The 13,585-nt window shown below is 41.5% G+C and overlaps 1 protein-coding gene across 1 annotated transcript; it reads right to left on the reverse strand.

Annotated features, from left to right (window-relative positions):
• Nucleotides 1–2,345: 2,345 nt before the first annotated feature.
• mtcl3 (MTCL family member 3) lies at nucleotides 2,346–10,536 on the reverse strand. Its single transcript, XM_042490118.2, has 11 exons — nucleotides 10,206–10,536; nucleotides 8,364–9,179; nucleotides 7,890–8,114; nucleotides 7,628–7,786; nucleotides 7,036–7,107; nucleotides 6,334–6,653; nucleotides 5,896–6,055; nucleotides 4,621–4,690; nucleotides 3,859–4,405; nucleotides 2,825–2,954; nucleotides 2,346–2,682 (listed from the first exon to the last, which is right to left on the reverse strand). Exons 2-11 carry the CDS (start codon nucleotides 9,117–9,119, stop codon nucleotides 2,572–2,574), a joined length of 2,550 nt encoding a protein of 849 aa, XP_042346052.2. The 5' UTR covers nucleotides 9,120–9,179; nucleotides 10,206–10,536; the 3' UTR covers nucleotides 2,346–2,571.
• Nucleotides 10,537–13,585: the final 3,049 nt, after the last annotated feature.

Below are 13,585 nucleotides of genomic sequence, written 5' to 3' on the forward strand. Positions count from 1 at the left end.
ACCATTAAAACCCCTACAACTCAAAATTATATTCAAAAAAAGAAAAATACTTGTAAGTTTATCAATTTTCTGTGAATTGAAAGAGTGTTTAATCAACTAATTTTCTTAATTTAACTTATAGCAAAACTTCATAAACTCTTCTTATAAAGTAACGTAAGCTGTCAGATAAAGGTAGTGAGGACATGCACTTAGTTATATTCCACCACTGGTTTTTATTTGTCTTGATATAAGAAATAACACAAGTATCTAGTACTGTGGACCTGTGATGTCAAGCCTGAAAAAGTAATTCCTTACTACTTTGTTTACGTTACTCGCTACATATTAAGTATACCTAGTACTGTTACGTACAGTAGGCTAACAGTAACGCGAGAGTTAACGTTAGCATACTAAAAATTTATCATGTTGACGGTTTTAAATTCAGCTGGAGCGCCAAAACAAACTTGAAACGACCCCATCTTCCGTCCTAATATACACAAAGCACGTGCCATGTGCATGAGGACACCCTTACCTCTTCCTCTAGCACGAACGTTGCAATCCTGTCCTCGAAAACCAGCCACGAGAGAGCCTAAATTTCAGCCAGAGAAGTCGTTGTAATGAAATCTGGACTGGAATGCAGTGGTTCAGTTAAAAACAACTGCAGAGCGACAGCCTACAGCTGAAATGATGCTTTCATTAACGGGAAATAAAATCCTCCTTTCTCTCTCTCTCTCTCTCTCTCTCTCTCTCTCTCCACAGCTGGCCCTAATATGTGACGTAAAACATCCCACCGGTGGGATGAAAGAAGTGGACCGGTTCCGCCCCCGTCCTGGTGGTCAGGTCCGCTGGTTAAACACATCAGTATATTATTGGCTGGATACTTCAGACCCACCCCAGAGCATTTTACACTATTCTGAATGTCACATAACCCCCAAAAAATAGGCCTGTGGGTAAAATGCCATGGTTTTGGAGACATTTTCTCATGACTCAGACAGTATAGTTTCCTTGAAAGAGTCATAGGCCCAATTTTTGCTTGAATGTCACGTGGTGTGTGTGTGTGTGTGTGAGTGAGTCAGTATCAATGATATTTTTGTGAGTGGGCACTTGTCTGTGTGCCTTGCCCAAACAGCCATAAAACATTAGTATTCATGATGTACTGCTTAGAGACCTGATTGTTGCCGGATGATTCAATATAATTAAAGACTGGAGACTCAGATTCAGTTTTCAGCATAGCTCAGTCCAGTTTCAGTAAAGGTCTGATCAGTCACAATAACTGAAAACACCTGTGTGGGTGTACAGGGCCTTTAATAAGATTTTAAATGTTGTGGAGCAAAGTGTTGAAAAGATATTTAATGATGCAAACAAAAAAAAATCACCAAAATACAAAGAGCATTTTAAAGGAATTAGGGCTGTCAAATGATTAACTGTTTAAATCGCGACTAATCATGGAATTTAAATAGTTAATAGCAATTAAATGCATTTTTAATCGCATTTTCAATATTTTGCATTTCAAAACAATTACGGAGTCCATATTGACAAAATTAAGCAATTCTTACCAGATTGTCTAGATAAGGAATCAATAATGGGAGTTTTAAAAAAAAGCACAATATGAACGACCATAATCGCAACGCGATTAACATTGACAGCCCTTAAAAGATACTTCACCTACACCTACCATATACATATATATATTGTAGGCTGGCTTTGGGGAGAGCATCAATTTAAAAAGAAAAATGGATCTGTTTGGGAAGAACTGAGCATATGACTGGATAAAAGAGACTCGAATTACACTAAATGAGTTTGTAAAGGAATGTTACATGGTCCCCAATTCAATCAATAAATCAGTATGTTCAGAGTTGTCCATGAAGACATAAGAGAAAAACAAAGTTTACTTCAACAATTCATGGAAACGTGGCATGACTAATTGATTTGCAAATGGTCATTTTGTGGGTGGAGTATTCCTTTAAAATGATCTTCGGATTTTGGAGAACAGATTGTTATTTACCTGTTAGCAGAATTATTCGTTGTTTTAGCATTTTACTCCACAACATTTGAAAGTCTAATTAAAGGCCCTGCATAACTACACGTGTTTTCAGCTGTAGCTGATTAGACCTCTACTCAGATTGAGACTGAGCTATGCTGGGAAATACATAATGTGCCCAATGTCTATGTACTAGCAAGAGTGTAAACTAACAGGAAAGTGAGACAGATGTCAATCAAGCACATTCAAGCCCACACAGTCCTAAGAATTGTCTTATAAGGCATAGTAAGAGAAAACACCTGTATGGGCCTGCTATTGTCAAAACAGAAACTCATGTTATCAGCAAAAAATCTCATTGATCACTTCCAGAGTTTAACCACATACTCACCTAGTACTCCACTGTCGCTCCAGGGTGTTTGGTCTCCAGTAAACGTTGAAAGCATTTGAGTAGATGACTGGCTTGGATCATACACGGAAAAGGATAATGTCCTGTACCTTGAGTGACCTTGAGTGACCTTGTGTGACGTGTTCAACATAACAGAATTGAAATGAATGAATAAGTAAAAAATAAATGAATAAATAAAATGTACCTAACATGATATTAAGAATGTGCTTTACAGAACAAAGAATAGGGTGAAAAGGAATACCAATTTAAAAATGGTGGCATAAGAGAGTGAGGAAAACAGAACAAGAATGAGGATCAGCAAAATAATGGGCTGAAACATCTTGATGGATGACAGTGAAACAAACAGGTTGGAGGCAAAGGGAGAGAGGGGCAGATTGACAAGTAGTGAGAAAAGTGACCATCAAAGAACACAAAAATTACAGTCATTTGAGTCATATATTCATGGGTTTGCATCAGCTTACAGACAGTGGCTCCTCTGCCTGTTTGTCCTCCTGCTTGGGGACATCCAGCCGGTCTATGAAGCTCTGCAACTCCTTCCTGAAGGCTTTCATCTGGGCGTTAATGCGATACAGCAACTCGTGCTCTCTGATCCTGTGAAGCACAGAGAGAGTGTGTTTGGACTTGAAAAATCGCTTGAAATGCTCAAGTTAACCTTTTGAAACCTGAACAAATTGGTTTTATTTCTTTCAAAAATACAGGAAGAGGGCAATGAGCAACTAAAAAAGAAAAACCCCAAAAATTAGCCAGAAATTAGTAAAAAAGTTACAAGGAAATTACGTGAAAAAAAGGAAATATAAAGAAATCAAGGTTACAACTTTATAAAGTGCTAGAAAATAAAATTATATAACATATAAAATTTTGTATATGTACACGGTATAATTTATATACTATATTTTTTCTGTAACATTATTTTAAATATATCATTATAAGAATTATAAAAATAGTTTTCTGGACATTTTTCCTTTTTTTGAAAACCTGAAAAAAATGGTTTGATTTCTTTCAAAAACATGGAAAGAGGGCAATAAGTAACTAAACAAGAAATTCCTCAAGGAATACAATATATATATATATATATATATATGTATATATGTGTATATATATATATATATACCAGTAAAAATACAGTATGATTTATATACTATATTTTTCTGTAACATTATTTTAAATATATCATTATAAGAATTAGAATTATAAAAATAAATTTCTAGACATTTTTCCATTTTTAGAAAATAACTAATAGTCTCCTCACAACTAATTTTCAAGTTACTTTCTTTTTTACCCTTTACACATTGTTTTGCAATTTGCTGACTATTTATTGCAAAGTTGCTCATTACCTTTTTACCATGTTTTTAAAGAAATCATATCAGTTTTCCCTGGTTCCAGAGGTTAAAATGCTTGTGAGAGGCATCTGAATGCAGCACAATAAAACTGATGCTGACTCAGGTTCCAGAGGGTTAAGGGTGAGTTGGATGGGGAAATCTCATATGTTTATTACCTGCCACCTTCCTCATCCTCATCCAGCCTTGCAAACAGTTCCCCATTGGTGACGTACACTCTGGCCTCAGCGATGATAGTGCTGGTGTCAGCGATGAGCCTATCGATGGTCCGACCCAGCCTCTCCGCCTCGATGCGGATGTCTATCATCTGTTGCCGGTCCTTCAGGCTTCTGGATAAAAAACGACTGTCTACTGGTGAGTAAAGCGAACGTGTCGGGGTGAGGCAACGGATGTTCCTCACCTCATCTGAGTCACTCTCCCCTCCAATAGGGCCCTCACGCTTGCGGTGGGGCGGGAGGAGGCGAGGGGAGGATGCTGAGGCCGAGGGGGTGTCGTCATCCCGTCCTCCGTCGCTCTCTGCATCACTGTCCCGAGGGCTGCCGCGGATGCCCAAGTGGGATGCCAGGTCGTAGCGCTGCATGTTGGAGAGCAGCACGCGGTTCTCGTATTGGAGCTGCATGACTTTGCCACTCAGTTCATTGATCTGCAGACGAGCCGCTTTCAGCTCCTCCTGGAGGACCTCTACTTTAGCAGGGTCAGCTCCGCCTGGGGTTGAAACAAGGCAACAATGAAAAGTGGAACACCTCTGCAAATGAGACTTAAATGTGCAGCTCCTGGAGGCTCTATGGAACACATTTTCATCACATACAGATTTATAAAGCTGAAAAAGACCAGCTATCTTTTGCTCTGCAGTGCAGCTGGTTTGTCCCCTGCAACTATCACACACAGAAAGACACTGAAAAGATGAAAAACAAACAAACCTCCTCCATGTCTCGACCCAGCTTCATGGGATCCAGCCTTGTATTTCAGTTTATTCAGCTCATTCGTCACCTAGAGATGAAAGTGAGTGTTATTCCCATGCGTACTTGCTGCTGCGAATATGATTAGTTAACACGTTTGAATTCCTTATGTATGACGGTTAGATAACAGACAGCTTTTACAAAAGGACTCAAAGTCATTGATGATACCAATAATAGCACCAGATACACAAGCAAAGAGGAGACGCTTAAAAAATGAGGGATCTTTTATCACTGACATTAAAGCAGCTCAGTGTTGCTTAGTAATATCAGAAAGCATACCTCATATATTATTCACAGTCTGTTGCCATTTTGATGTAAATATTTTAAATTTCAAACTGCTTCACAAGGCTTCACATAGGGAGTGAATTAAATAAATAGCAGTCCCAGACAGATAAAGAAAAGGAGAAAATGTTCATACAACTGTGAAATATACTATATTGCTGGTTTTACTCATTTTCCGCCAAAATTAGCATGTATGAAAAAAAGGTTTAACCACAAGAAAATTAATGAAAAATAGGCATTAGACTACTTTCCCATTGCCAGTAGACCAGAGCCGTGTACACGTCTCTGCAGTATTGCTTCTGTTTTGTTTTGTTATTATTTGCTGGTGTGTCACATTCGACATCACAGACTGGCTGGAAAACAGGTTAGTAAACAGCAGAAAGTTGCATGGAGGTCGGTTAAAACATTACGATGGTTACTTCTTACTTTCTTTTGCTTCCTCTCAAACTCAGCTCAGACTAATGTTTGCTCAGTATTTGAGTGCTGCTCCAACGGAGACCAAGGCAGACTGTATTTTGTGACTGCCCATCTTTGCATGGCATCGTTGTTGTATTGAAGTCTGGTCCCACTCAGAAAAGTGATTTACCCATGTTAGAGGGTCAGGAATAAGGTTTGGTTCAAGTACAGGGGAAACACAGATCAAGAGGGAAACAGTCTTCAACACACCACCTGCAACCAAGCCAAAATTAGCCTGTCCACCCCAGTGTCATATTTCCATCACTGCAGTTTGGAGCTGGAGCCAAGAAATACCTGTGACTACTGCAGAGTCATTCAACCTGGGAATGCCGATTGCAGCCTTTCCCATTAAATACGTTTGTGTGTGTGTGTGTGTGTGTGTGTGTGTGTGTCCAGTGGGAAAGGGGCTTATGTAGTAGTTTCATCCTTGCATCATGCAAAAACAATGACCTGCTGAGGAAAGTGTTTTTTTTTCAGAGCACAGTCCACACCATCTACCTTTTTGTTCTCTTCTTCCACATCTGCTAAATTCCTGCGGAGAAGTTCTGCCTCGTCCTCCACCAGCTGAAGCTGCTGCCTCAGCTCTGACAGGGCCTCGCTCTGCTCTCTGCACTGCTGACCTCCACTACCAGAGCCGTCCACTCCTGCTGCCGCCAGACTACGAGAAGGAAGAAGCATTGAGAACTGTGACATTTCATTTACAGTCCCCTTTTTTCTATACCATTTTTTGCCAAAACAAAAAAGCAATAGTTGTTTCATCATACAGTGTGGTTATACTCAACCCTGAAAATTATTTTCCTTTTCACAAAATATGCAGTGAATTCTTACAAATATAGAAATATGCTTATTTTCATTTCCATTAAAATTATCACTGCGTTTAAACCAGCCTTTTGTAGTGTTTCAGTCATCAAGATCTGATGAGTTTCTGCACAGTACCTGTCCTCCCTCATGTCATCCAGTTCAGCCTTCAGCCCTCTGTTTTCCACCTCCAGCTCCACAATCTTCCTCCCCAAGATGTTCGCCTCCTCCTCCACCAGCCGTAAGCGGAGTTTCAGCTCTGATTCGCGGGTGGTGGGAGGCCCTCCAGCCTCACCTTTAGGCAGAGGGCTATCCACGTCCCCGTAGAAGGAGCGGTACTTCTGCAGCTCCTGTTCCAGTCGATCCTTCTCCTTGTCGATCTTGGCCATTTTTTTTCTCATCAAAATGGCTTCCTCCTTGATGAAGGCCAGCTGGCATTTCAAATCCTCATTTTCTTCCTGTGAAGAGAGTAGATAGGTTCTTTATTTACCCATTGCATGAAGGCTTCTCACCTGTAAAGTCATTTTCACAAAGTTAACATGGTAGAAATACAATTGCAATGTAGTTTTTCTTGTGCAAGTTCCAACTTGTTTGGTAGTTTGCTTAAAAAGCTGCATCCCTGGGATCAGTTTTATTGCCTCAGCACATATTGTAATGGGGTGTTACTCATGTTTTTCCTCATGTTACTTTCACTCACTACAAATTATGACTCTCTGATGCGCAGTTTTGCAAATTACAAATTGTTTGAATATGGAAACTGCATTGCAAAATAACCTCATTATTTAACACTTCCACTGACGGTTTTAACTTCATAATCTAATAACTTAAATGCTGACTCACCTCGACGGGGGTCTGTGGAGTCTTTCTCTCTGCTTTATGCCCATCCTTACTTCCTTTTCTTTTCAGCGAGAGCTGCAGGGAAACAGTGGTTACATCATCATCATCATCAGCTCCCTGTTTTCTTACTAAAGGCGGTGATATCATCCAGATTCATGGCGCACTGAAGGCTCAGTATTGGAAAAACAGGACTGTTTAAAGCCACCCTTGAGAACATTTCTGGTAAAATATTCAGATTCAAATCACAGTGCTCGCAGTGCAAGTGTTATTTGAAACGCTTGAAGTAAAAACATCCCTGAAAAGAACTTGTATTTGTCATTCCTTTTATCATGTTTGTGAGCATGAATGATTATTTCGCAAATCTTATAAAGAATGTTGGCAGTGGGGATGTAGCATGACTGCACTGAAACCTTCGCCCTCTCTCCAAACCTTTACAAGTGATGATAGAACTCATGGGGCATTGCATTATATGTTCAACCTGACCTTTAACCCTTTGAAACCTGGATCAACATCAGTTATCTTGTGTTTGACCCTTTGAAAACTGAGCACATAGGTTTGATTTCTTTCAAAAACATGGGGATCCTCAGCCCTTCACCTCTTTGGCTTTCTCCAGTTCATTCTGCAGGGCCTGCTTGGTGACCTCCACCTCTATCAGCTGCTGCCTCAGCTTCTCATTCTCGTCCTCTGTCTTCGTCCTCTTCTCCTCCACATTCTCCAGCTCATGGTGCAAGCGCACAGACACATCCTTCGCCACCTGGCAGAGGGACAGAGACAGAGGAAACAGAGACAGGATGAAGACACTATTCATGGATATGAGGGAACATAATAGAATGATGTTTAACCCACCACAGACTCACTTTTAGGTCTTGCTCCAGACTTCTGAGCAGCTCTCCATCCACCTGGCCACTTTCTGCAAACCTGAGCCTCTTCCTTTCTGCCTTCTTCAGTCTGTACTGAAGGATCCTACAGTTCTTGTTGGCTCTCTCCAGCTCTCTGCGCATGTCCTGCAGCTGACAGGCGTCTTCCTCATAAAAGGTGTCCCGCATCTCATCCATCTCTGCCCGCATCTCCTCGATCTCAGTCTTGCAAAACACGGAGGAAAAAATTAAAATGTGTCTCAAAATAATAAAATCTAACCCACCCCCATATTGACAAATTGGTCAGCGCATTTTTAAAATACATTTTTTTTTAAAACAAAGCACGCAGCTACGTGTAGGAGTCATTATTCAGCCTGTAGGCAAATACAACAGGTGCGACCATTGCGCACGAAAAAAAAACAACTTCCTTAAACAAATATAAATGATCAGGCCTGTAATATGTTACCATTTTACCTTAAGATCTTCGTTTTCATCCTCCAGCCTCTCTATATCTTCGTGTAGTCTCTGGTCTGGCTGTGGAGCCGGTTGAGGACAGTCAGGCTCGGGGGACAGCTCCGGTTCTGAGGCCGGCGGTGATGCTGATTTCGTCTGCATCTTTGTCCCTTTCTTCCCCAAACTCTTATTTAAATGAAACTGTATCAGCTCGGACTGCAAGCATCCCTCCTTCCAGAAACCGGGTCCGCAGCCTATCGTGCCCTTGGAGCTCTTCTTGCTGCCGCTCGCTGCGGCCTCGCCACCTCTCGGGTTTTTGCTCCTCAGTTTGGGGGATTTGGACGCGCAGGGCTGGTCGGAGACGACGCGGTTCGGATCTGCTCTGGAGGGCGCGGAGGCATCAGCGGTAGGGCGGGGGCAGTCCTCTGGTGTCTGGATGCTGCCTCTGTCTGTCGGCCTGCTCGTCGTCGGGCTTTCAGCACCGGCAGCCTGGACAGCAGCCGCGCCTCTGACGGCAGGAGCGCCTCCGGCCTGCCGCTCCCTGCCGGTGGAGACGGGAGAATGACCTCGGCTGCTTCTCCCTCCTCCTCCTCCTCCTCCTCCTGCTGCTGCTGCTGCTGCTGCTTGCTTTGACGTGATGGGCTTTGACGAGTTGCTGCCTTTCTGTGTAGCCTTAGATCCACCGTCTTTGAGCCCGGCCGGAGACGACGACCGCTGCTGCTTCCGGCTGCTATTGTCTGGCTGCCGCGGGGAGTCGGCAGAGGATGGGTTCATCATGGTGTCAAAGGCTCAGCTCATCCTCAACAACATCCATCCCTTTCACCAATCTCCCTGCAGCTTGGAAACAATAGCAACAATGCCTTCAGCATTAAGCCTACAAAAGATGGATCGCCTAAACAGTCAATATGAAAAGATTATCCTCTACAGGTCGATCAAATTGCCCAACTTTGTTATTAGCCTACTTGGACTGAAAAGCGAAATAAATGTGCTTATTTTAGAACAAAAGGCACCCCAGGACGCACCATGAATTTTAGATGTGTTTTTTTTAATACAAGCGAGGCTAATTAGGCCCAGAGACAGGTACGTGACCACCAGTGATTATGCAGTCGGCCACTCAGCCCCTGTCTGATGAGATGAGTGTGAGATCAGCTGCAGCTCCGGCAATTAGACAGTCATTTGCGTCATGTGCGCTGCCGAAAGGGCAAATAGGCGAGAGACAGAGCAAAGAGAAGGCAATGTCATTGGAGCATCAGCCAGCCAATTAGTCCTCGCTGCCTGTTCAGTTGACAGAAAAAAGAATCTTTTTGAGTGGCCTCTGATCTGATCCTGGACCGACCCAAAAAGAAACAAAGAGACGGTCCAGCCTCTTGATGTAAGATGAGCCACATCCAGGCTTACAGGAGTTCTGCCGTCAGCCATCATCTTCTTCATATCCAACATGCCCGATGACTCATTACTCAAATGGATGGAAGATGAGCTAGAAAAGTATCAGAAGCAATGGGCACAACCTTTTCTTTACCTGTTCTACAGTTGGCACAGTTAATGCATATTTTTCTTTTGTCTCTTTGGCTTCAAAAGCATCAAAACCAAGCACCACAATCTTTCACCGCATCCTGATTAAATGAACATTAAATCAGTCTATAGAAAGCATGTCTTCCTTGTTTTCTACATACAAACTGTGATCAGCAACAGTAAATCCAGCCACCTTGGAGGCCTGACAGCACAGAACATAATGTGGACCACAGTCAGACATTTGCCCTTCATACAGGTTACTGTTGTCACATTAATCTAAAACAAGCTTGTGTGCCCAAAAAGAAATGCATTATCAAGTGGAAATCATGACGCTCCAGAGGAATTTCTTACCTTTTCTGGGTGTTTTGTCGGATGCTGAAGGATAGTGGTGATGGGGAGGCAGAAGGGATGCTGACTCGAGCGCCTCCCGACCACCAAGCAACCTGTTTCAATATTCATGACATTACATCATCGCTGGGAGGGCCGGGGCTGCACGGAAATGAAGCTCGCACGCAGCAGGCTGCTCTCATTGGAAGAGAACAAGATACTCTCTCTCTCTCTCTCTCTCTCTCTTTCTCTCTTTCTCTCTCTCTCTCTCTCTCTCAACACTGATTGGCTGCAGCCACTTGAAACTGTACACTCACCTTGTATTCAGTCATTTGAATTGACCTTGAGTATATGGATTTAAACTGACCACTAGAGAGAATGTGACTGTTCCAAATTTGTATTTTCCGAGGATACAGCACTGTGCTTCATGCCAGGAGGACAATGTGACTCCACTGACATTATTCAACAGCTGTCACTGAACTTCAGAAAGAACAACATATTTATTAGGAATTTCCGATTTTCAGCACATCCAGGAAGTGAGAAAAACAACTTGTTCTTGTCAGTTTTAATTTTGATGAATTATAAAATGAATGAGCCACAGTTCATCTTACGTGTCTAATGACGCAAATCTGATCTGAGAAGCTCTTTGTTGCAATGCCTACATGGAGAAAAACATATCAAAAACAAACAAAAACAGAAGGATCATCCAACCTTACACAGCACATTTCGCAGGTCATACAGCTGTGTCTAACACTGTAGTCTAAACATGGACAAGGTCTTGCTCATGCAGTATCTTAACATTCAGACACCCTCAGTGAAGGACTCTAAGGTCCGAAACAATATCTAAACCAAGAGCACGTGTGAATCATGCATCTTCATACAATTATTTAGATTCAGATGCAGAAAACTTTTTTGTCTGTTGTGACAGAAAATTGTCTTAGACGTGCTTATAAAACAAACTCGAACAACAAACAAGTCAAGTGTTCCTAAAAACAGAATACCTGATACAAATCATTTAGAAGAATAAAAAGTACAACTGCTGTGTGCAAAGTAGCATAGTGTTTATGTAGCTGTATGGACCATTACCTTTTATTTAAGATATTTATGGTAGTGGGAATGAAGGAATATTTATAAGTGTTTTTCTTAGCCAAGGACATTTTTATAGCCGCGGCCTGATGGTCGTACCTGAAAAGCATTATGCAGAGGGTGAGTGGGATCTATCGTAATGTGATTGGCTTTCCTTTTTAACTGCTTAGGTAAGAAGTACTGACAGTGTAGTTACATACTTTGATAATATTTTTTTTCAGTTGGAAGTATGATGTCTTGCCTCTTACAGTTTTGGCCATCATTTCTCTGTTTCTTGGCTGCTGCCATCTTCTTCCATTTCTCATCTTTCTTTCTCAAATTCCCACACTGAAGCTGTTGTACAAATGTTTTCCACAAATGCCCAGGAATCATCTGTCAAACTAGAGAGGGGAGAATGGGCTCTACTTAATATTATCAAGGGATAAATAAGACATTTTATTTGGACTTCTGCCTGCCATTCATTTCCCCCAGAATATGAGTCTGTGTTGTAATGAAATGGAAATGTGCAGAGTGGATTTGGTTTGAGAAACAGGTTCATGTGTGGGGTTTTCTGATGGAAATGGTTGCTGAGGACCATTTGCTCTGTTTGGCCCATCCCTCATTGGTTCCCCATATACTTAAAGCATCTTCACTTTGATTGAATTATATTGCAGCAGGCCAGACCCATCTCACCAGTCGTTTGGAGATTTTAACTCTTGGCCCTCAACCAACAAGATAAAGCACACACACCCATCTTAAAATGGCTCATGGTTGTTTAAAGATACACCGCATTGCATGCATCGTCCCTGTGTGAGTAAAATAACAAGTGAGTTTCCAGGAAGTGGCAGAGATTGACTTGAACTGAAAGCTAGGATTCTCTCTGCTCTGAAAGTTTTATGGCATGGATTTTAGCTTCTGTCACGGCTTCAGTAACCACAGCTCTTAGAATCCTGCCTCTGTGCAATCCATTTGCCTCTGTCACTGCAGGCTTTTACAACACTGTATCTTGATCCATTCAGAAATAAGACCGCTCTCTGTTGTAATCACCGTTTAATTGCCAGACAAGATGTTGCAGGGCCAATCAGCCAGCTCTGGCCAGGAATGATGATCCATTTTCTCTGAATGGAGTAACAGATGTTTGGGGTCTTGCACTCCCTTTCACAGTGGCAAACACACAGACACACACACACACACACACACACACACACACACACACACACACACACACACACACACACACACACACATTAACCACTTCCCCCACCTTTCCTCTCCTTCTGCCCCAGGACTATTCAATCATTTGCTTGCATTAAAGTGACAGATGTCTACATCACGGAGGCTCCAATGTGCCAGACGAGATCACTGATTCTGCCTTGTCTCAAGCAAAACAAAAGAAGGTCATGTTTGTTTGAGAGTGTCATTTCATGCACTGAGGAGACACCAGTTTCTTTCATCCTTAGGAAATGTTAAATGCATATATCTGTGAATAGTTTGCATATTTTTTATAGTTTATCTGGCAGTTAAAACATCTATGTATATTCCACAAATCTCTGTGGATGAGAAACATAAATTAACTGTAATTTCATACTGGTTTGAAACCCATTATCTTCTCGGAATATTTTATTAGCACTTATTTCTTCCCTGTCTGTGTATGACCCCATTACAGGAAATGCTGACTTAATATGAGACTGAATATCTTGTTTAGATGGACATTTTCCATGATGATAATGAGACATGTCTATTAACAGCATATATGTATGTCCCTATGTCTATCTTGAGTAGTTTTTTTTCTTCCCAGTCCTTCACTATGCACTGATGCGGGTGCAACAGTAGCTGTGTGTGAGATAGAGGCTGTGATGAACTCCCATCTAAAAATATCACCCTCGTTCATTTCACACTCCCAAGTCTCTCTCTCATTCTCACGTTCTCTATTATTCACAAACACCATTACCCCGGATCATCACAGTAACACCATGTGTAGATGAGGATCCCAAGTGGTGTCACTGTTTATATACAGTCAGGAACAATCTGCTGTGTCATGTTGTAGTTTCTGTGCTGGGTTTCCTACTTTCTTAAACTGCAATTTATAGTGTTATTAAAAATAGCTACACTCTTAACAAAAATGGTGCTAAACATTATACAAAAGCAGTTATTTGGCTCATAAACATAAAGGAACCTTATCTGATGCTATACAGCACCTATCTTTTAAAGGTGCTATAATATATAATTTATATATATGAAATGCCATGTAAAAAAATCCTTTTTTTAAACAAACATTAACAAACATCAGGAGGAGAACAACTCATGTAAGATCACATTTTTATGGCTTCATTATCCAT

This window comes from Plectropomus leopardus, chromosome 11 (genome assembly GCF_026936395.1).
Source record: "Plectropomus leopardus strain MGB_pleo_1.0 chromosome 11, ASM2693639v1, whole genome shotgun sequence".
Classification (NCBI taxonomy): Eukaryota; Metazoa; Chordata; class Actinopteri; order Perciformes; family Serranidae; genus Plectropomus; species Plectropomus leopardus.